The sequence below is a fragment of the Jaculus jaculus genome, chromosome 1 (genome assembly GCF_020740685.1).
Source record: "Jaculus jaculus isolate mJacJac1 chromosome 1, mJacJac1.mat.Y.cur, whole genome shotgun sequence".
NCBI classification, from domain to species: Eukaryota; Metazoa; Chordata; class Mammalia; order Rodentia; family Dipodidae; genus Jaculus; species Jaculus jaculus.
Window position 1 is genome coordinate 148,035,958 of NC_059102.1, and position 22,655 is coordinate 148,058,612.

The following is a 22,655-nucleotide window of genomic DNA, read 5'->3' on the forward strand; positions in this document are numbered from 1 at the left end:
CTCTTCCCAAATTCTGAGCCTTAGAAGGTGTGATAGAGATGTTTTAGTGCTGAGCACTCCTCTGTCACTTCTCAGCACTATGGTACATTTTGAGTCATCTCAAGGTCACCACCATCTGAAAAGAGAAGCGACAGTAGCATTAACATATGGGTATGAACATTAAGAAGAGTGCTTACAAGGCAGTTTGGTGAGCATAACATACGCATTTAGCCAGACGCCAGCAGGCGTCTCCACCTTATGTTTGAGATAGGATCTCTCCAACTGGGCTATGGTAGCTGGCCAACAGACCTAAGGGATCCTTCTATCTCCAGTTCCCCAGCCTGGGAAGAAACTCACCATCATACCTGGCTTTAAAAATATTTAATTTTGGGCTGGAGAGATGGCTTAGCGGTTAAGGTGCTTGCCTGTGAAGCCAAAGGACCCCGGTTCAAGACTCAATTCCCCAGGACCCATGTTAGCCAGATGCACAAGGGGGCGCACACATCTGGAGTTCGTTTCCTGGGGCTGGAGGCTCTGGGGGCACCCATTCTCTCTCCCTATCTGCCTCTTTCTCTCTCTGTCACTCTCAAATAAATAAATAAAAATGAACAAAATTTTTTTTAAAAAATTAATTAATTATTTAAAAATATGCATTTATTTATTTGAGAGAGAAAGAGAGAGTATGGGTATGTGCTCATCAGGGCATCTTGCTGTTGCAAACAGATTCCACATGCAAGTGCCACTTTGTGCATCTGGCTTCATGTGGGTACTGGAAAACTAAAACTGGACCAGTAAACCCAGCAAGCATCTTTAAACACTGAGCTATCTTCCCAGCTCCACGCCTAGCTTTTTATGTGGGCACTGGAAATCCAAATACGGGTCCAATACTAGAATGGCAAGCATTTTCCCCATGGAGCCATCTCTCCAGCCCTTCTGGTATGTGTCTGAACTGTTTCTCATCTTTGGGGGCGAAGCCAGGCCACTAGGTGATCGTAAGACCACTGGGATCCTGCCCCTTCCTGCTGGCCTCGTGGGCCTCAGCTCTCCCTCCAGAGGCCCATGATATGCTAGTCTCATCCCAGACCCTGGCCTGGGCTCCCTCTGCTAGACCACTCCCTGCCTTGACACGGCATGACTCTTTGAATGTAGTCTGTCCCCCGCTCCCCCTGCCCATGCAGGGTTCTGATGCTCAAGTCTTGTCTGCCATCGGAGCCTGGGAATATGGGGTGGAGGAATGACACGTTGGAAGGCTTCTGGGGCTGTGATGTGGTGGCTCAATGGAGCCCTTGAACAGGACACAAGCTTTCATCTGTCCTGGTGCAGGTGTACAGGCGGTATGGGGAGGAATATGGGGACCTCGCCCACCCAGACATCACCTTCACCTACTTCCAGCCAAAACGGCACGTGGCCTGGGCGTGGGCTGCTGTACGCGGGCCCTGCTCGGTGAGCTGTGGGGCAGGTGAGGCTTGGGATGATGTGTTCCCACAGCTCTGCTTGTCCCCGCGTGGAGGTGGCTGAGCCCTCTCTCTGTTCTCTCAGGAACGCGGTGGGTGACTTACGGCTGCCTGGACCAGGCCCAGAACAAGTGGGCGGAGGCTGGCCAGTGTCAAGGGAGCCCCCGGCCGCACGCACAACTGGAGCCCTGTGTTTCCGACCCCTGCTCACCATTGTAAGTGCTGAGCTGGGAAGCTGCCTGGCTTCGGGGTACTCTCATGGCCCGGGCGGGGGCTGGGGAGCATTTGAGCTTGCTCTCATTCCATTCCATCATCAGCTCTGTGGGGTGGGATCTGTCAGTGTTCTCCATTTTGCACGTGGGGACACTGAAGACTTGGGACACACAAAGTAACAGCATCAGCCAAGTGAGGTCACACCTATTGCCACCTTGCTGAGGCCTCTCTAAGTTCAGGTCCTCACTACAAAATGGCAGTAACGGACTGGAGAAATGACTTCGTGGTTAAGGCGCTTGCCAGCGAAGCCAAAGGACCCAGGTTCGATTCCCTAGTACTCACGTTAGCCAGAGGCACAAGGTGTCACATGAGTCTGGAGTTCACTTGCAGTGGCTGGAAGTCCTGGCATGCCCATTCTCTCTCTCATCTGCCTCTTTCTCTCTTGTAAATAAATAAATGAAATATATATATTTTTTAAATGTCAATGACCGCCATCCTTGGGAGAATGATGGAACTCTGAGGGGAAAGCCTGGAGGGAGGCAACTGACCTCCACTGACCCCCGGCAAGGCATTCGGTAGCAGTGTGCTGTTAGCGCCAAGTCTGTCTTTGCTGGGTAGCCACAGGCCAACACCATTAAATACCCGGCCTCAGGTTTGGGTGTGTATCGGGGCAATTCTGCAGGCCTAGTTCTCTTAGAAGGGCAACTTGGGGACAACAGGGCCTGGCGCAGAACAGGGGAAGTATGTCAATCAGAATCAGTGGGACAGACTGGCCTGCCTACCACCCCATCCCCGGGGTGGCAGCCAGAGGCCATGAGGTCTTACACTCTGTCCTTCTCCTCCTCAGCTGGGCAGCTGGAAACTTTGGCCCGTGCAGTGTGTCTTGTGGAGGAGGCTCTCGGGAGCGGCTGGTGCGCTGCGTGGAGGCCCAGGACGGCTCGCTGAGGACGCTGCCGCCAGCCCGGTGCACAACACTGGCCCAGCAGCCAGCAGCAGAGGTGGAAACCTGCAACCCCCAGCCCTGCCCACCCAGGCAAGCACGGGGCATGTGGGCCACAGTAGGCCAGCAAGGCAGAGTTTGTCCCTGCACTGAGTCCCCCTGTCTTTGAGTATCCTCCCTTTCCGAGGGTGCTGGCCAGCCCCATCCTGATGACAGGCAGGGGAGGCTGGGGCTGTGAATCCCCACACCCTCACTTGCTCAGGAGGCCTTGAGGCCTCTCACTCTCCTTCTCAGAACTTCCAACTTCCGGCATGAAACGGGATGAGGCCCTACTCAGAGGGCTGCGAGGGTGAGGAGACGCTGTGAATGTGAAGGACATGTCACTTTGTCATTTGTCATCTCTCTTAAGGTGCCCACGTGGCTACCTCTTACTCCCTCCATGTCCAAATTAACCATGTCTTAGTATTCTACCTTGCTTCTAACTGGCCGAGTGATAAGGGTGAGATCTCCCTCATTCTTTGGGCTCATTTTATTATCTCTCCAGTGAGTATGTGCCTAAAGCATTGGAGACCCACCCATGGCCCTCTCTTGTGTATGGCAGACATAACAATCCCAGTTGTGCTTGCCAAGGCTCAGGTGGAGTGCCTGGTTGCCACATACAGAGTTCTTGTGAAGGAAAACCTGAGGTGTGAGGAAGGAGTCAGTTACCCCAGCACTTCAGGGAAAGGCCCTTAGACTTTGGTTGCTCATAATGCCAAGATGTTGTGCCCCTAGATAGTGAGGATCTCTCTGCCTTTAGGAGCTGAGTGTTACCCACAGCTAGGTGGCAAAGGCAGGGCCTGATGATGATCCTGTGTTGTCTTCAGGTGGGAGGTGCCAGACCCCAGCCCGTGCCCATCAGCCTGTGGAACAGGTCAGGCCTCAAGGAACAGGCCGTGTGTGCCAGGAGAGGGTGGCCTGGAGGTGGTGCCAGTGACAGCAGGACCCTGCTCCACAGATGAGATGCCTCCTGTCCTACAGCCCTGTTTCAGGACAGCATGTCCTCCAGGCTGGGGTCAGGTGAGTGGCCTGGAATGAGCAGTGGTTGGGGCTCCACCCTCTTTCCTCTCTCTCTCTTTTCTTTCTTTAAATTTTTAAAAAAATTTATTTATTTGAGAACGATGGACAAACAGAAAGAGAAAGAGGCAGAGAGAGAGAGAGAGAGAGAGAGAGAATGGGCGCTCCAGGGCCTCCAGCCACTGCAAACGAACTCCAGACATGTGCGCCCCCTTGTGCATCTGGCTAACGTGGGACCTGGGGAACCGAGCCTCGAACCGGGGTCCTTAGGCTTCACAGGCAAGTGCTTAACCGCTAAGCCATCTCTCCAGCCCTCTTTCTTTTTTTTCAAGGTAAGGTCACATTCTAGCTCAGGCTGATCTGGAACTCATTCAGTAGTCCCAGATTGGCCTCAAACTCAACAGCAGTCCTCCTACCTCTGCCTCCTGAGTGCTGGGGTTAAAGGCGTGAGCCACCACACCCAGCCTCTTTTCTTTTCTTATTTTTGTTTTTGTCACTCTAGCTCAGCTGACCTAGAACTCACTCTGTAGCCCCAGGCTGGCCTCAAACTCACAATGATCCTCCTGCCTCAGCTTCTCCAGTGCTGGAACTTAAGGTATGTGCCACCATGTCCAGCCTCTCTCTCTCTCTCTCTCTCAATTTTCCTTATTGTGGTGCTGCGGGTTAGACCCAGGGCCTTGCTCATGATAGACAAGCATTTTACCACTGAGCTACGTCTCTGGCCCCTTTCTTTGCAGTTTTTCACTTAGAGACGGGGGTCTTCCTAAATTGCCCAGGTTGACCTTGAACTCTCTCTATAGCCCAAGTTATCTTTGAACTTCCAATCTTCCTGCCTAAACCTCCCAAATTGCTGAGATCACAAGTCCCGCGAAAGAGAAAAGTGCAAGCAGTCACTGTGCTGTGCAGAGTGCCCCTGCCAGCTTTTGCCTGGCACCCAGGGCTCCTAACTGAGCGGCCTTGCTCTCAGGAGCTGGTGGGCCCTGGATTCTTGGGGGCCGGGGGTTATGGAACCAAGCACGTTTGCAAACGCGTTCCTGCTCTGCAGCTCTCAGCACAGAGAACATTTGCAATGAGTTTGCAAAGTCCAATGTGGAGCATGTGGTGAGGGAATCACTGGGGGCGGGAGGCAGGCTTCCCAGTGAGCAGCACAGACTTCTCTCTATTCCCTCCCGAAAAGACAGGGGAGCTGGCAGCTGGGGGAGGCATGGAGGTGGGACTTGCAGGACCTCCTGCTCATTGCTGTCTTCCTTCAGCAGAGCACCACGCCACCAGAAGAGGAGGCTTCACCACCACTTGGCAGTAGCAGACCAGGGGCTCAGGCTACCCATGTGTGGACTCCTCTGGTGGGGCTGTGCTCTGTCTCCTGTGGGAGAGGTGAGGCCCCATTGACATTTCTTTCTCTTTTCTTTTCTTTTCTTTTTTTTTTTTTTTGTCCCAAGGTAGGGTCTCACTCTAACCCAGGCTGACCTGGAATTCACTCTGCATTCTCAGGGTGGCCTCAAACTCACAGTGATCCTCCTACCTCTGCCTCCCGTGTGCTGGGATTAAAGGTGTGTGCCACAATGACTGGCTTGGCATTTCTTTCTTTCTTTTTTAAATGTCTTATTATTTATTTATTTATTTATTTATTTATTTATTTACTTGAGACTGAGAAAGAGGGAGAGAGAATGAGCGCACCAGGGCCTCCAGCCACAGCAAACAAACTCCAGACGCATGCACCATATTGTGCATCTGGCTTATGTGGGTTCTGGGGAATCAAGCCTGAGTCCTTAGGCTTCATAGGCAAATGCCTTAACCCATCTCCCAGCCCCTTCTTTCTTCTTCTTCTTCTTCTTTTTTTTTTTCTTTTTCAAGGTAGGGTCTCACTCTAGCCCAGGCTGACCTGGAATTCACTATGGAGTCTCAGGGTGGCCTCGAACTCATGGCGATCCTCCTACCTCTGCCTCCTGAGTGCTGGGATTAAAGGTGTGCGCCACCATGCCTGGCCTCTTCTTCTTTTGTTAAAAAAATATTACTTATTGGGCTGGAGAGATGGCTCAGTGGTTAAGTGCTTGCCTGTGAAGCCTAAGGACCCCGGTTCGAGGCTCGGTTCCCCAGGTCCCACGTTAGCCAGATGCACAAGGGGGCACATGCGTCTGGAGTTCGTTTGTGGTGGCTGGAAGCTCTGGCGCACCCATTCTCTGTCTGTCTCTATCTGCCTCTTTCTCTCTCTGTCTGTTGCTCTCAAATAAATAAATAAATAATTAAAAAAATATTACTTATTTAGTTTTTGCAAGTAGAGAGAGATAGAGAGAAGAGAGACAGACAGAGAGAATGGTGAGCCTGTAGCCCCTGCAAATGAACTCTGGGTAACATGCACTACTTGGTGCATCTGGCTTTATGTGAATACTAGGGAATCGAACCCATGTCGTTAGGTTTTGTAGGCAAGCACCTTAGCTGCTGAGCCATCTCCTGCAGGAACCCCCCTCAGTGACATTTCTGAGACCAGCATGTACCTAACCTCTATTCTCCTGCATTCTGCCCAGATCTAATGAGTGTTGTGGGAGGGACTTACAGGAAATGCAGCCACACTTAAGCATGCGGTTTGCAGGAAGATCTGGTGACATGCCTGACAGGTACTCTAAGGTGTTCTGCGATTGGTTGAATGATGGCATAAGATACCAATCTCCAGCAAGATGGGCACTCAAGGGTGTGTCTCTTACAGTCCAGCATAGCTGTGGCCAAACTGACCGCCAAAGCGAAGAATAGATTTACGGTGTTCTTGGGTCTTCCCAGTTTTTATTACGGAATACACACACATCTTAATCATTATTTATTGATTTATTGTGCATCTGCCTCATGTAGGTACTAGGAAATTGAACCTAGGTCCTCAAGCTTTGCGGGCAAGCACCTTAACCACTAAGCCATCACTCCAGCCCCATCTTGACCATTTTTTAAGTGCGGCACCCAGTGGCATTAACCATATCCACATTGTTGTGCAGCCTGTCCATCTCTAGAACATTCTATCATTTTAAGTTAAACTTTATCGACACCCAATCCCTTCCCCAGCCCCTGCCAACAGACATTCCATTTTCTGTCTTATGGATTTGACTCTTTTCAGGCCTCAGATACGGAGAACCCTATAGGATGTGTCCTCTGTGACTGGCTTCTGCTCATGGGGTTCACCCATGTCACAGCAGGTGTCAGGTTATTTTCTTGCCCCTGAGAGGTGTTCTGTTGTAGGTCTGGATTGACCATGCTTTGCAGACAAGCACCTTAACCTCTGAGCCATCTCTTCAGCCCACAGTACATGTGCAGAGCCCTGACCTGTCTCCTCACGTCGTTTTTCTCAATAGTGCCGCTCTGACCATGGGCCTGCGCACATTTCCCTGAGCCCTGCTTTTGGAGCATACATGGAAAAGAAACTGCTGGATCACATTTTATGTTATGTTTAAGTTTTATAGGATCCTTTGTACTTTTTTTTTTTTTTTTGCTTATGTATATGTGTGTGCACAAGGAGCCCGGAGGTCAGTATTTGGTATCCTCCTCAATCACGTTCCACACTAGTCTTTGAGACAGGGTCTCTCTGAACCCAGAGCTCACTGATTCAGATAGACCAGCTCTCTAGGAATCCTAAGTATCCGCCTGTATACACTGTCACAAGGTTACAATCACAGGAGTGTTGGGGGTCTGAACGCAGGTCCTCATGCTTACATGGCAAGCACTGAGGCATAGCTGCAGCCCCTCTGTTTTGTTCCTCAGAGTGGAGGGTTCTTGTGTGTGTGTGTGTGTGTGTGTGTGTGTGTGTGTGTGTGTGTTTTGGTTTTCCGAGGTAGGGTCTCACTCTAGCTTAGGCTGACCTGGAATTCACTATGTAGTCTCAGGGTGGCCTTGAACTCAGCGATCCTCCTACCTCTGCCTCCCAAGTGCTGGGATAAAAGCGTGTGCCACCATACCTGGTCTCAGAGTGGAGTTTTATATCCCCACCAGCAGGGCACAAAGATTCCCATTTCTCCATATCCTCATCTGAGGTTTTTTTTTTTTTTTTTTTTTAATGACAGGGGAAGAAAGAGAATTGGTGAGCCAGGGCCTCCAGCCACTGCAATTGAACTCCAGGCATGTGCACCATCTGTGTGCGTGTGTGACCTCGTGCTTTGTGTCACCTTATATATCTAGCTTATGTGGGATCTGGAGAGTTAAACATGGATCCTTAGGTTTCACAGGCAAGCGCCTTAACGGCTAAGCCATCTCTCCATCTCCAGACCTATTTTCTGAGTGCTTTTTTTTTAGTAGGGTTTCGCTCTAGCTCAGGCTGACCTGGAATTCAGTATGTAGTCTCAGGGTGGCCTTGAACTCCTTCTTCCTCTGCCTCCTGAACACTGGGATGAAAGGCATGTGCCACCATGCCCAGCTTTATTTCCTGAGTTTTTAAACATTTTGTTCCTACAGTAGCCATGTGAACATTGTGAGAAGATACTCAGTGTTCTTCAGCCGTGGCCCTAACCTCTGCCTGGTTAGAACTGAGACAAGAAAGTGATTCCTTTGGGAGACTCTCCTTATGGAGGAAGCCCATCTCAATAACATCTATATGATGAACCCAGCAGGAAAAATTCCCACACCAATTCTCACCTCGCTACTTCACAAATCCAAGCGGCTCACAACAGCAAGCTGTCCACACCTTCCCTCTTAAAATCTTTTTTGTTTGTTTGTTTGTTTGTTTTCTGAGGTAGGGTCTCGCTGTACCTCAGGCTGACCTGGAATTCACCATGTAGCCTCAGGGTGGCCTTGAACTCATGGCGATCCTCCTACCTCTGCCTCCCAAGTGCTGGGATTAAAGGCATGCTCCAGCACGCCTGGCTCAAAATCTTTTCTTTTTTCTTTTTAAAGTTTATTTGTTTATTTATTTATTTGAGAGAGAGAGAAAGAGAGAGGAAGATAGAGAAAAAGAATGAATGCATCAGGCCTTTAGCTGCTACAAATGAACTCCAGACGCATGTGCCTCCTGTGCTTATGTGGGTCCTGGAGAGTTGAGCTGGGATCTTTTGGCTTTGCAGGCAAATGCCTTAACCACTAACCCATCTCTCCAGCCCTTCCCCCTTAAAATCTTTTAAAATGGCTCTATTGGATAGTTGGGGGGGGGGAGGACCTTGAGGATCAAAGAGGTTAAGTCACTTGCCCAAGGCCTCCAGGCCGGTAAGCTGCAAAGCCAGTATTCAATCCCCCACGGGCCTTCTCTGTTGTAGCTGACCTAACTGGCCTGTTGTGTCATGGGCATTCCTGCTTCCTCCCTGTAGGCCTGAGGGAGCTGCGTTTTCGGTGCATGGATTCTGTCCTCAAGACGCCTGTCCCGGAAGAGCTTTGTGACTTGGCCAGCAAGCCCAGGAACCGGTGGGAGGTCTGCCAGGCTGGGCTGTGCCCTGCTCGGTGAGTTAGGGAAGGGAGAGAGCGCAGGGCAAGATTCTGACCCCAGGGTAGTCTCTCTCGGAGCCTTGGCTTTCTTGCTTCCTACAGGTGGGAAGTCCGAGTCTTGGTGCCGTGCCCAGTGAGTTGTGGAGGGGGACAGATACCATTATCTGTTCGCTGTGTGCAGCTGGACCACGGCTGCCCTGTCCCTCTGCCTCATTCCAAGTGCTGGCCCCTGCCTCAGCCTGGCCCCTTCAAAGTCTGCAGCCTTGAATCCTGCCCTGCTAGGCGAGCCCTGGGCAATAGGCAGCTCTGGGAGATAGGCAGCCCTGTGTCTGCATCGGGCTCTGCTGTCATCTCCAGGCTCTGCTTCCTGAACTCTGTGCAAAAGCTGGTCATTTCGGTGTCCTGGGAGGCTGTGGAGTTTAGGCAATGCGCATGAAGTCCCTGCGGGCTCAAGCATGATGGCTACAAAGCACGCTATCTTTTTCTTGTTGTTGTTTTTGAGGTAGAGTCTCCCTCTAGCACAGGCTGACCTGGAATGCACTATGTAGTGTCAGGCTGGCCTTGAAGTTACAGCAATCCTTCCTATTTTGCCTCCCAAGTGTTGGGTTTGAAGGTCTGCACCACCATACCTGGCCTTTTTTTTTTTTTTTTTCATTAGAGATTTAACCCATGCTATACAAGCACTCTGAGCCACTGAGCTATATCCCTAGTCCTCTTTGCACATTTTTACTCTAAGACAGGCTCTCCTTAAGTTGCCCAGGCTGGCCTGAAACTGTCTGTAACCCAGGCAGGCCTTGAACTTGTGATCCTCCTGCTTAAGGCTTCTGAGTAGCTTCAATGACAGGCCTGCAGCCTCGGGCTCAGCCTGACGGGACATTAATTCCTCACCTACTCTCCACTGAGCAAGTACCGAAGCTCGGTGCTGCGCTGTGCTGGAGCCAGGGGACAGACCCATGACAGAGTGGACAAATGTTCTGAGCTGACATGGAAGGGGTGATGGAGAATGAACTGGACAGACAATGGAACGCACACTTGGATGAGGGTGTTTGGGTGGCACAGTCACCCACTGTGGACTGTAAGGTTGGTAGGGCTGGTGGAGTGCTGAGTGTGGGATTTCTGTAAGAACTGCCTTTGCAGAGTCCCCAAGGTGCCCTGACCCTCCCCTCCTACATCTTGAATACAACCATTTCTTTGCCCTCAGCTGCCCCTTCTGTTAAGTGTGTTGGTCTGAGGGTTCTGCCCAGGATGCCAAGCCTCTTGGTGGGGATATAGGAGTCATCCCAGGGAGAAAAGTGCCAACCTGTTGTTTCCCATCCAAAGGAAGGAGGGCGCTTTGGTTCTTACTGGCTTCAGTCTGTTCCAGGTGGCGGTACAAGCTGGCAGCCTGCAGTGTGAGCTGTGGAGGAGGGCTAGCACGGAGGATCGTGTACTGTGCCCGGGCCTACGGGGAAGACCATGACGAGATCGTGCCTGACAGCCAGTGCCAGGGGCTGCCTCGCCCAGAGCCCCAGGAGGCCTGTGGCCTGGACCCCTGTCCTCCCAGGTAAGGGGAGGCAATGGTGGTGGTGGTGGTGGTGGGAGCACAGTCCCATGTGTAGAAACCAGGCCCAGGCAGGTACTCTGGGATTTCAGAGCTTAGCAGTGGCTCAGAGACACAAGAGGAGAAAGGGCTGCTGAGCAAGCCACGCAGAAGGTGGGAGGTGGGTATTCAGTCCTATGGGTCCTATGGGAAAGTCTGGGCCTCTGAGGACATGGATGGCTGTGGGTCCCAAGAGGGACAACAGAGATACCACCATAGTATGTCTAAATGTTCTACCAGGTTGCTTCTAAATTTTTAAAAATATTTTATTTATTTTTGTTGCAAGGACAGAGAGCAAGACAGAGGGAGAAGGGAGAGAATGAATGGGGGCACCAGGGCCTCTAACCACTGCAAAGGAACGCCAGATGCATGTGCCACTGTGTGCATCTGGCTTCCATGGGTACTAAGGAATTGTACCTGAGTCATTAGGCATTGCAGGCAAGTGCTTTAATCACTAAGCCATCTCTCCAGCCTGGTTATTGTTTTTTCAAATAGTTTTTAAAAATCTCTCTCTCTCTCTCTTTCTCTCTCTCTCTTTTTTGTTTGTTTTTTAAGGTAGGGTCTTGCTCTAGCCCAGGCTGACCTGGAATTCACTATGTAGTTTCAGGGTGGCCTCAAACTAACAACAATCCTCCTACCTTTGCTTCCTGAGTGCTTGGATTAAAGGCGTGTGCCACCACTCCCAGCTGAAGTATCTCATTTTTATTTAGTTATGACAGAGAGACAGAGAGAGAGAGAGAGAGAGACAGAGACAGAGGCAGAGACACAGAGAGAGAATGGGCATGCCAGGGTCTCCAGCCACTGCAAACAAACTCCAGATGCATGTGCCACCATATGCATCTGCCTTACATGGGTGCTGGGGAACTGAACCCAGTTCATTAGGCTTTGCAGGCAAGCATCTGAATCAGTGAGCTATCTCTCCAGTGTGGTTGTTGATTTTTAGTTCCTCATATCAAATAGTTTATTTTAAAAATATTTCACCTTTATTTAGTTACTAGAGAGAGAGAGAGAGAGAGAGAGACCGAAGGGGTGTGGCAGGTTCTCAGCCACTGGAAACAAACTCCAGACACAAGTGCCGCAATGTGCATCTGTTTTGGGTGTGTAGCACGCGTGCACAAATGTGTATGGGTGGAGCCAGAGGTAGACGTTGGGAGTCTCCCTCCATCATTCTGCTCCTGATTTTACTGAGCCAGGTGTCTTACTGAGCCCAGAGCTTGCAGACTGATCTAGTCTAGCTAGTTAGCTTGCTCCAGAGATTCCCTCTCTGCCTCCTGCGTGTGGGGTTGCAGGAGTGCCACATTCACCAGGGGTGTTTGTGTGGGTGCTGGGGGTCTGAACTCTGGCCCTCACACTTTCCTGACAAGACCTTTATCCGCTGAGCCATCTCCCCAGCCCACCCTCCCCACCATCGTTTCAAGTTATGTAGCTTTAGAATCCGTATAACGCCACACTACTTGTGTCTCATTCTTTATGCTAGAGACCTCTGGCTATGCACCACACTTACTCATGGAGGATCTGCAGTATTTGGGGAACTGCATGCTCGCAAAAGCCCTGGGCTACTCCTGGATGTTGCTATGGCCACTATTCTCTGCACTCTTCTGGAAGGTTTCAGGGATTCTCCTGCTTTAGAGATTTTGCTCTTTTAAAAAATATATATTTAATTTAGGGCTGGAGAGATGGCTTAGCAGTTAAGGCGCATACCTGGAAAGCCTAAGGACCCAGTTTCAATTCACCAGTACCCATGTAAGCCAGATGTATGTGATAACACATACATTTGGATTTTGTTTGCAATAGCTAGAGGCCCTGGCATGCACATTCTCACACACACACACACTCTCTCTCTCTGCTTCTCTCTTTTTCACTCTCTCTAATATATAAATAAAATCTAGAGAAATTTAATTTAATTAATTTATTTGAGAGACAAAGAGGGAGAGAGAGAATGGGCATAACAGGGCCTCCAGCCACTGCAAAGGAACTCCAGATGTAGGTACCACCTTGTGCATCTGGCTTACATGGGTCCTGGGGAAATTAAGTTGGGAAACTTTAGCTTTGTAGGCAAGTGCCTTAACTGGTAAGCCATCTTTCCAGCCCTTTAAAAAATTATTTATTTATTTGAGAGAGAGAGAGAGAGAATGGGAGTTTTTACTCTTATCTCCTCACCGATTCTTCTCTGGATACCCTCAAGACTCCAGGTAGGCCGGCCAAGGCCCCACCAATTAGCACTGTTAACCTTGGGTGTGGAGGTACAGAGGACTTTCTAGTACTGTCTGTCGCGGCTCAATGAGTCTACCCTGGTTGCAGCTCTACTATTTTCCTTTGCAGAATTTGGCACTACCTGGCATTTGTATCTATTGTTTCTATCTTCCTTCCAGGGCAGTCAGTGCTTTCTCAGCCACATGTGATTCTACCTCCTAGTGCGTATTGGCACCTTCCAGGGACTGTTTAATGATTACTCTTGAGGAGGGAAATTCACCACTGGCTCCTCATGGGTGGAGGCCGGGTGTGGCTCGCCATCCTGAAACATGCAGGACAGGTCCCTGGGACAGTCATACAGTCTCAGATGCCAGGGTGTCAAAGTGCAGGCCGTAAAGTCCCTGAAGTGGGACTTGGCTCGTGCCATTGTCCCGGGTCCTGAAACAGCACTGTGTCTTTTGAAGGCATGGCTTTGAGGAGCAGTATTGCAGCTCATGAGATCAGCAGGGTGTTGTCACAGTTAAGACCACAGATGCTAATGTTGGCAACCTATGTTCATGTGTGAGCTCTGAAAAGTGCCGGCCCTTCCTATCCATTTAATGATTCCAAGTAAACATGATCAGGACTGAAAGAGGGCCAATCCTCTGCCTGCCCACGCATGATAGGGTATGTCAAGATCTGTTTTCTAGTAATTTCTTTCTTTTTTTTTTTTGTTTGTTTTTCAAGGTAGGGTCTCACTCTGACCCAGGCTGACCTGGAATTCTCTATATATTCTCAGGGTGGCCTCGAACTCATGGTGATCCTTACCTTTGCCTCCTGAGTGCTGGGATTAAAGGCATGTGCCACCACGCCCTCCTCTTTCTTTTTTAAATTATTTTATTTATTTGTTTGAGAGAGAGAGACAGAGAGAATGGGTGCTCCAGGACCTCCTGTAACTGGACTCCAGATACAAATGCTACTTTGTGCATCTGGCTTTATGTGTGTACTGGGGAATTGAACCCAGACTGTCAGGCTTTGCGAGCAAGCACCTTTAACTGCTGAGCCAGCTCTCCAGCTCCAGGAATTTCTTTCTTTAACTATATCTTGTTTCAAGCAGCCCTGTAGGGTAAAGGGTGTTAGGTAATGAAGAAGACAAGGAGTCTCCTTGCAGAACCCTTGAGGACTTTGTTCCATAACCAGGTGCAGGTTGAGTGGCTGGATCTCCTCTCTCATGTGGCCTTGGGATGTGCCCAGGCCACTGTCAGGGTATATGAGGGTAGAGTGGTATCCTTTTGGTGACCCTGTTTCTGCAGAGGCCTATCTTTCTCTGGGTTCATCTCTCTCTCTCTCTTTTTTTTAATGAGAGTGTGTGTGCATGAGAGAGAGAGAGAGAGAGAGAATTGGTACACCAGGACCACCAGCCACTGCAATCGAACTCTAGATGTGTGTACCACCTTGTACACATGCACGACTTTGTGCATGCATCACCTTGAGTGTCTTGTTTACATGGGATCTGGGGAGTCGAACATGGATCCTTAGGCTTTGCAGGCAAGTGCCTTAACTGTTAACCCATCTCCCCAGCCCCCCTTTTTTTTTTTAAATGAGAGAGAAAGAGAGAATTGGTGTGCCAGGGTCTCAACCACCACACCCCAGTTGAACTGCAGATGTGTGTATCACCTAGTGGGCATGTGTGAGATTGTGCTTGCATCACCTTGTGCATCTGGCGTACGTGGGATCTGGAGAGTTGAGCATGGGTTCTTAGGCTTTGCAGGCAAGCACCTTAACTGCTAAGCCATCTCTTTAGCTCCCTTTTTTTTGTTGTTGTTTTTTGAGGTAGGATCTCATTCTAGCCCAGGCTGACCTAGAGTTCACCATGTAATCTCAGGATGGCCTTGAACTCATGGTGATCCTCCGATCTCTGAATTCTGAGTGCTGGGATTAAAGGAATGCACCATCACACCTGGTTCTCTCTCTCTCTCTCTCTCTCTCTCTCTCTCTCTCTCTCTTTTCTGAGGTTGTATCTCACTCTAGCTCAGGCTGACCTAGAATTCACTATGTAGTCTCAGGATGGCCACGAACTCATGACACTCCTCCTACCTCTGCCTCTCAAGTGCTGGGATTAAAGATGTGCACTACCATGCATGGCTCTGGATTCATCTTTTTCTGCAGATGGAAAGTCATGTCTCTTGGTTCATGCTCAGCCAGCTGTGGCCTTGGCACTGCCGTACGTGAGGTGGCCTGTGTGCAACTTGATGGCGGTCGGGACACAGAGGTAGACAAGGCATCCTGTGCAGCTCTGGTGCGGCCCCAGGCCAGCGTTCCCTGCCTCATCACTGACTGTGCCTATCAGTGGCATGTCAGTGCCTGGATGGAGGTAAGGGTGCTCCTGGCACTGGGATTTCTCGCTGAAGCTGAGGAGGGTACCAGGACCTCACCAATATGTACATGGGGGGCTCTGAGGGAGGGGCACTGACTAAATGTGATCCCCTGGAAGGAGGGAGTGTTTGCTAGGGTGGGCATTCGGAACCAGCAAGACACATGGAGACCCAGACAGTTGGGGTCATGGGAGGCCTGGGGTCTGCAGACCTGGAAGCTTGAAGGTAGGCAGCTCAGCACCACAGGGAGCAGTGCCATTGTTGTGGTTACCTTTGCATTGCTGGGACAATGCTGACCAAAAACTGCTGATGGGACTTACAGTCTTGAGAGGAAGCTTTGTAGGGACAGGGGCCAGCATGGCATGATCAGGGGCTGACATCACCTCTGCTACGGCAGGTGGAAGACAGCAGCAAGGGGAGAACGAGTGAGCTGAACTCTGGCAAGGCAGCTCTGGTTATGACACCCTAAGCCTGCTCCCAACAGCACACCTCCTGCAGCAAGGTGCCACCTCCCAAACTGCCATCAGCTGAGCACCCAGCATTCAGAACACATGAATTGCTGGAGGACATCTGATTCAAATCTCCCCTGCTATCCTTGCCAAGCAAGGGCCCAGAGGGCTCCCCCTCCCATTCTGAGAGGAGCTTACTCGAAGTCGTGGGAAGCACAGAGACAGAGCAGACAGGACATGCTGTAGTCCCCCAGGGCCTGTCCCCCAACTCCAGCTTGCACTTAGGTCCAAAGAACCCTGGCATCTGGGCTGGGTGAGATGGGGACTGGTAGTGGGGCTGAACAAACACAGGACTGCAGGGTCAGATGGAGAGGGTCACCTCTTCTCCCTCAGAGGGCCAGAAAGGCTGGGACAAAGATGGCTGGGCACCAAGACATGAATCTCAGTTCTTGCCATGTGTGTGACCCACACAAAGGCACTTACCTGATCTCCAGTCTCCTCGTCCGTAGAATGGAGACACCTGCCCACCATTATGTGGGGTATTAGCTGATGACACTGCACTGGCCGGTGATCACTGCTGTTCTCAGCACCCTCTGGCAGCGTCACCAAGACTCTTTTCACTTTCTCTCCTGACAGTGCTCTGTCTCCTGTGGGGATGGCCTCCAGCGCCGGCACAACACCTGCCTTGGACCCCAAGCCCGGGCACCTGTGCCAGCCTACTTCTGCCAGCACCTTCCTAAGCCAGTGACTGTGCGGAACTGCTGGGCTGGACCCTGTGCAGGGCAGGGGACACTCAACCTGGCACCGCACAAGGAAGCCACTGCTCCCAGCCAGACCCCGGCTGCTGTTGCTGGGGTTTCTCTGAAGTGGCCCCTGACCCAGACCCACCCTCTTTCCCCAGCCTCCCAGCCTCTAGGACCCCGGGGAAGCCTGGCAGAGTCTGGTTAGATTCCTTCCTGCTTTCTGCCAGGGAGGCTGGTCACGGGATGGGAGACCAAGGCATCTCCACCTGGGACAAACACTTAAGCCCAGGGCCATGTGTCACTGGGCTCAGGGCCTCTTTCCTATCTGACAAAAGGAAACTGCACTTTTACTACTGTCCCCACCCAGTAATCTGAAGGTTGCAGACTCAGGATCACAGGTCCATGTGGCCCAAAGCCCATGCACCTTTTTTTTTTGTTGTTGTTTTTTCGAGGTAGGGTCTCACTCTAGCCCAGGCTGACCTGGAATTCACTATGGAGTCTCAGGGTGGCCTCGAACTCATGGCAATCCTCCTACCTCTGCCTCCCGAGTGCTGGGATTAAAGGCGTGTGCCACCATGCCCGGCCCATGCACCTTTCTTGGTAACATCTAGAAGTGGCTTGATAGTGACTGATCCATGGAATCTCCTCCCCAACCCAAGGAGGCTTCCTACGGGATCCCCTACTCCAGTCTCCTAGCCCTGCCCTGCTCTGGTCACCTGGCTTCCCTAACTCCTCTGCAGGTACCTGTGGAAGGCAGTACCTGGAGCCCGCAGGAATCATTGACATGAGGGACAGTGGACGGGCAGAATGTGCAGTGGCCATCGGACGGCCCCTGAGTGAGGTGGTGACCCTCCAGGTCCTCGAGAGCTCCCTCAACTGCAGTGCAAGTAGGTCCAAGACCAAGTGACAACTGCTGACAGCCAGGGGTCTTTCCGGGCGCCAGCACAACTCCGGCACTCCCCATTTTCATGGCTGTCTTGTGACTGGGATGTAGGGAATCTCCTTTTTATAGATGAGGAAGCCTGGGGAGAAAAACTTTGGTAATGTGTCCTCTACTTAGAAACACATATCCCGTAAGGAGGACAATGGTTAATGTGGGGGCGAGAATGGGGCCTCAGCTTAGCTCAGCCCACTCAAGAGCCCCTGCTGCTGACCCAGAGTTGGGGGGGGTGTCTTTACCGCCCCGTTCCTTCCTAGGGGAGCACTTGCTGCTTTGGGACCGGCTCACGTGGAGGAAGACATGCTGGAAGCTGTCTGGCATGACTTTCAACCCTAAGGCTAACACGCTGGTGGTGAAGCAACGCCTTGTGTGGCCAGGAGGAGGCGTGGTGTTGCGGTACGGGAGCCGGCCAGCACAGGGAACCTTCTACGGAGGTATGGCCAGGTGCCCATTGGTGGCTGCGCCTGTGCTGCTGGGGACAGGGCAGTTACAACAGGGTAGTGGGCAGGACATGAGGGAGCCAGTCAAGATGGAAGGAAATGGGAAATGGCCTTCTGCACACATGGTCAGGGAAAGGTTCCTCTCTGGCTGTGTAGCCAGATGAGTGAATATTGGACGTGGTCCGCGCCCTTAGCCTTCACTCCGGCCACTGTCTCAAGCTCTTGTGCCTGGCGCCCAGCTCTTTCAAGATCCTGCATGATCTTCCCCTCAGCCCTTTTTCTGTGCACTGGTGAGTTATATGAATGCTTGTACCCACATGGTAACATGCCCCCACCAGGGGCTGAAGGATGGCTCAAAGGCACTTGCCTGCAAAGCCTGCAAGCCTGGGTTAAATCCTCAGCTGCTCATGTAAAACTGGACAGGTCTTTGCAGCAGCAAAAGACGTGCACACACACACACACACACACACACACACATTGGCACACACATAAATAAAATTGGGGGCTGAGGAGATGGCTCAGTGGTTAAAGTGCTTGCTTGTAAAGCCAGCAGGCCTGTGTTCAATTCCCCAGCAGCCACGTGAAGCTGGACAAAAAAAAGTGGCACATGTGTCTGGTGGCAAGTGACTCTGGGGCATCCATGCACGCACACAGATAGGCAAATAAATGATTTTGAAAAAGATTCTTATACCATATACCCCACAGACAGAGGAGGGCTTCCCGGAGACCTTTGCCTTATCCAAAGCCCAAAGCGTTTGAGAGCTTTCCTGGTCACCTCAGGAGTTTGATGTCTCCCAGTGGTCTAAGGCAGTTTCCCCTGGCAGTTCCAGAGGATTTTGGGTAGTCCCAGGTCTCATGTAAGAGTGATACATCAGCGGTGTAGCCTCTCTGGAGGCTTAACATAATGTCTCCCTGGAGGCATCCATGACCTGCAGAGAACTGTGATGGTGACCAAGGCGGTGACCAAGAGCCCAGGCACAGTGGATCTTGCTGAGGAGCTATTGGCTTCGTTCTCATTAGTTTTCACTCATTTCTCATCCTCCCCTGCACACTGTGGGCACCTGCCTTAAGGGAGGCTTGGGAGATACAGGCAAATGGGGCTTGTGTAGGCCCCTGGTAATGGCAATGAATGGCATAGTTGGAGCCCACTTTTTCTGTCAGGTTCAGTGTTCTACATTTTAAAAAATTTATTTGCGTGTGTGCCCTTGCATGTGCATATGCATATGCATCCATGCCAGTGTCTCTTGCCACCGCAAACAAATGTCAGACACATGCAGCTTTGTTTGGGGGGTGGGGTTGGGGGGTCTGGCTTTACATAGGTACTGAGTAACTGAACCCAGGCCAGCAGGTTTTGCAAGCAAGAACCTTTAACCACTGAGCCATCTCCCCAGCCCAGGTTCAGTGTTCTTGTTTTGAATAGATGTTTGAGTTCATTTCTTTTAGATTTTTAAGTTTTTTTTGTTGTTGTTATTTTTATTTATTTATTTGAGAGCAACAGACAGAGAAAGAGTTAGATAGAGAGAGGGAGAGAGAATGGGCATGCCAGGGCCTCCAGCCACTGCAAACGAACTCCAGACGCGTGCACCCCCTTGTGCGTCTGGCTAACGTGAGTTCTGGGGTATCGAGCCTTGAACCGGGGTCTGTAGGCATCACAGGCAAGTGCTTAACTGTTAGGCCATCTCTCCAGCCCAGATTTTTTTTTTTGACATTTTAAACAGCTTTATTGAAATATAATCCACATGCCATACAATTCGCCCATTTAAAATATAAAATTCAATAGTTTTGGTACATTCATAAAGTAATGCCAACGACACCATAGTCAATTGTAAGATATTTTATCACCGCCCCCCCCCCACACCACACATACAAATCCTATGCCTACAAACAGTCATTCCACACTTCACCCAACAAAATCCTCCATCACTCCTGACTCTACAGATTTCCCTATTCTAAACATTTCATGTAAGTGGAATCATACAATATGTGGTCTGTGTAAGTAATTCCTTTCACACAGCATGCTTTCTTTTAAAAAAAATTATTTGGGGGATGGAGAGGTGGCTTAGCAGTGAAAGTGCTTGCCTGTGAAGGCTAAGGACCCATGTTCAACTCTCCAGGTCCCACGTAAGCCAGACGCACAAGGTGATACAAGCATGTAAGGTCCTATAAGTTCCAGCCCAGATTTTTAAGTTTTATTAAAATTGTATGTGAATAGGAAACTGGAAATGCAGACACATTGAAGAACCAATTGTCATAGATTTGTACAAGCTCAGTTTTCTAAGTATTCTTGTAGCCTAAGTTTACTGAGTCCTCCAAAAGTGTTTCCTACCAGGGAGGGAACTGCTGCTTGAAGTCTTTAGGTCTTCCCTTAAAGTCTCTCTACCCAGAAGTGGTGGAGGTGAGGGTTCACCTCCCGCCTGGGAACTCTAATCTTTACCACACTCTCCCCTCAGCTGTGCTCTGCCTAGGTGTCAGCCAGTCTCTCTGGGCTGTGTCCCTGAGGTAGCCCACACCCAGAGTGTTCACCTGCTGTCCCCTGCAGAATGTGACAGGCAGCTTTTTGGACCTCGAGGTGAAATCGTGAGCCCTTCACCGAGCCCAGACGGGAAGAATGCAGAGGGCTGCCGAGTCTTCATCAGTGTTGCTCCACAGGCTCGCATTGCTATTCAGGCCCTGGCCACAGACACGGGTACAGCAGCCAAGGGCACCAATGCCAGCTATGTCTCGGTAAGGCCGCCTGGATTAAAACTGGTGGGCTGACCTTGGCTATGATCCTGGATTCTCTAGTGATGAGGGTGGAGGTGCTGGGTTTAGATGACCCCTTTAGTTTACTTCAGACCCAAAACCTCAAAATCGTTTGAAAGAATGAAAAGGAGAAATTCCATCCCTTATTCACCCACCAATATTTATTGTGCTACTACCAGGAAGTAGAAAGACCTTTGGAGTAGACTGTCAGGTAACCCATGATAGAAATTGTGTGTGTGTGTGTGTGTGTGTGTGTGTGTGTGTGTATTTCAAGATAGGGTCTCACTCTAGCCCATGCTGACCTGGAACTCATTCTGTAGTCCCAGACTGGACTCAAAGTTATAGCAATCCTCCTACCTCTGTCTCCTGAGTGCTGTGATTAAAGATGTACGCCGCCATGCCTGGCAGAAGCATATTTTTTTAAACCTGATATTCTTTGCAGAAGAGCACAGTTTGTGTTGAGGGTTTGTGTGCCCTGTAAGGCATCAGCTCACCCAGAGGAGGCAGCCTGGTCTCTGTGTCAGGCTTAGGCCCCAGATCAGATCCTAGCTCTGGCACCTGGCTATGTGTCCTGGGGGAGTAGGGTAACATCCCTGAGCCTGCTTCCTGGCTGAACAAGAATGCCTTCCATTAATCTTGTGAGGATTACGTGTGATCCTAAATGAATGACATATTCAGGCATCTGTGAATTCTGACTTATTGTCAGCTCATACCCACCCTTCTGGCTGCCCTCTTCTCCCCAGATCCGCGACACCCACAGCCTGAGGACCACAACGTTTCACGGGCAACAGGCGCTCTACTGGGTATCAGAGGGCAGCGAGGCAGAGATGGAGTTTAGCCAGGGTTTCCTGGAAGCACATGCCAGCCTACAGGGCCAGTACTGGACTCTCCCATCTAAGAGGCTGGAAGAAGACAGCAGCCTGGCCCTGCCCTAGCTTTCTCTCCAAGCACTGGAAAGAAGGGAAGCAACTCATCCGTGAAGTGGCCACCCAGGAGGGTGGAACTGCAGTCTTCCAACTTCTGCCAGTCCTAGGGATCTTTAGGGTCTTTTCCCATGCAAAAGGCTGGCCGATGGGAGGTGGAAACTCTGGAAAGTCAGCCTTAGTCCCTTATATAAATTCCTCAATAAAGGTCCTCCAAGCTCTGTTGATGTTTTCCTTACATAACCTGTCTCAACCTAGTTTTATTTTCCTGATTTTATTTATTTATTTACTTCTTTGAGAGAGAGAGAGAGAGAGAGAGAGAAAGAGAGAGAGAGAGAGAGAGGCAGATAGAGAGAGAGAGAATGGGAGTTCCAGGGCCTCTAGCCACTGCAGATGAACTCCAGATGCATGCACCACCTTTTGTATCTGGCTTATATGGGTATAGGATTCACATCTGGGTCCTTAGTTTTCTCAGGCAAATGCTTTAACTGCTAAGCAATCTCTCCAGCCCTCTATTTTTTTTTTAAAATCTTTATTTGCAAGGATATTGAGAGAGAGAGAGAGAGAGAGAGAGAGAGAGAGAGAGAGAGAGAGACAGACAGACAGAAAGGCTCACCAGGACCTCCAGCCACTGGAAACAAACTTGATGCATGCACCACTGTGCATCTGGTTTTTCAGACAAGCACTTTAACCATTGTGCCATCTCTCCAGTCCTAGTTGTGTTGTTTAGGTTAGGTTAGTTTTGTTTTGCTCTGTTTTCTCTTTTTTAAATCTTTATTTGCAAGCAAAGAAAGGGAGAGAAAGAATGGGTGCACCAGGGCCTCTTGCCGCTGCAAACAAACTCAGACACATGTGCCACTTTGTGCATCTGAGTTTATGTGGGCTCTGGGGAATTGAGCCCCTGGTCAGCAGGCTTTGCAAGCAAGCGCCTTTAACCGCTGAGCCATGAAAATACCTTTCTGCAAAGCGAGGATTTTCCTGATCTGAGCAGGCCACCTCTAGATGGCCGTCATGGGAGGAGGAAAGGTGAGGACGCTGTTGTGGACGCTGAGGCTGGCGCACCTGCCAACTCTTGCGAAGCCCCGCCCCTTTGCTCATATATCCCAGTCCTCCGGCTACCTCACTCACACGCCCCGTCCTTCTGCTAATGAGCACCAATCACCAGCCCCGGGCTACTCGCCTGCGGGCCCGCCCCCTATGCTAATTAACACCTCTCCCACAAGGCAGTGCGCGGGCGGACGCGTCCCTTTGTGCGCGCCGGG

General features: G+C 50.6%; 1 protein-coding gene across 1 annotated transcript in view; it reads left to right on the plus strand.

Annotated features, from left to right (window-relative positions):
* Positions 1–21,405, plus strand: part of Adamts13 (ADAM metallopeptidase with thrombospondin type 1 motif 13) — a 50,139-nt gene extending 28,734 nt beyond the window's left edge. The window contains exons 18-30 of the mRNA XM_045133822.1: positions 1,303–1,438; positions 1,519–1,648; positions 2,494–2,679; positions 3,453–3,645; positions 4,896–5,016; positions 8,916–9,045; positions 10,394–10,573; positions 14,951–15,155; positions 16,242–16,548; positions 17,089–17,235; positions 17,546–17,722; positions 20,268–20,452; positions 21,214–21,405. Coding sequence (XP_044989757.1) covers positions 1,303–1,438; positions 1,519–1,648; positions 2,494–2,679; positions 3,453–3,645; positions 4,896–5,016; positions 8,916–9,045; positions 10,394–10,573; positions 14,951–15,155; positions 16,242–16,548; positions 17,089–17,235; positions 17,546–17,722; positions 20,268–20,452; positions 21,214–21,405 — 2,289 coding nt within the window. The remainder of the gene's footprint in view (positions 1–1,302; positions 1,439–1,518; positions 1,649–2,493; positions 2,680–3,452; positions 3,646–4,895; positions 5,017–8,915; positions 9,046–10,393; positions 10,574–14,950; positions 15,156–16,241; positions 16,549–17,088; positions 17,236–17,545; positions 17,723–20,267; positions 20,453–21,213) is intronic.
* The last annotated feature ends 1,250 nt before the right edge of the window (positions 21,406–22,655 follow it).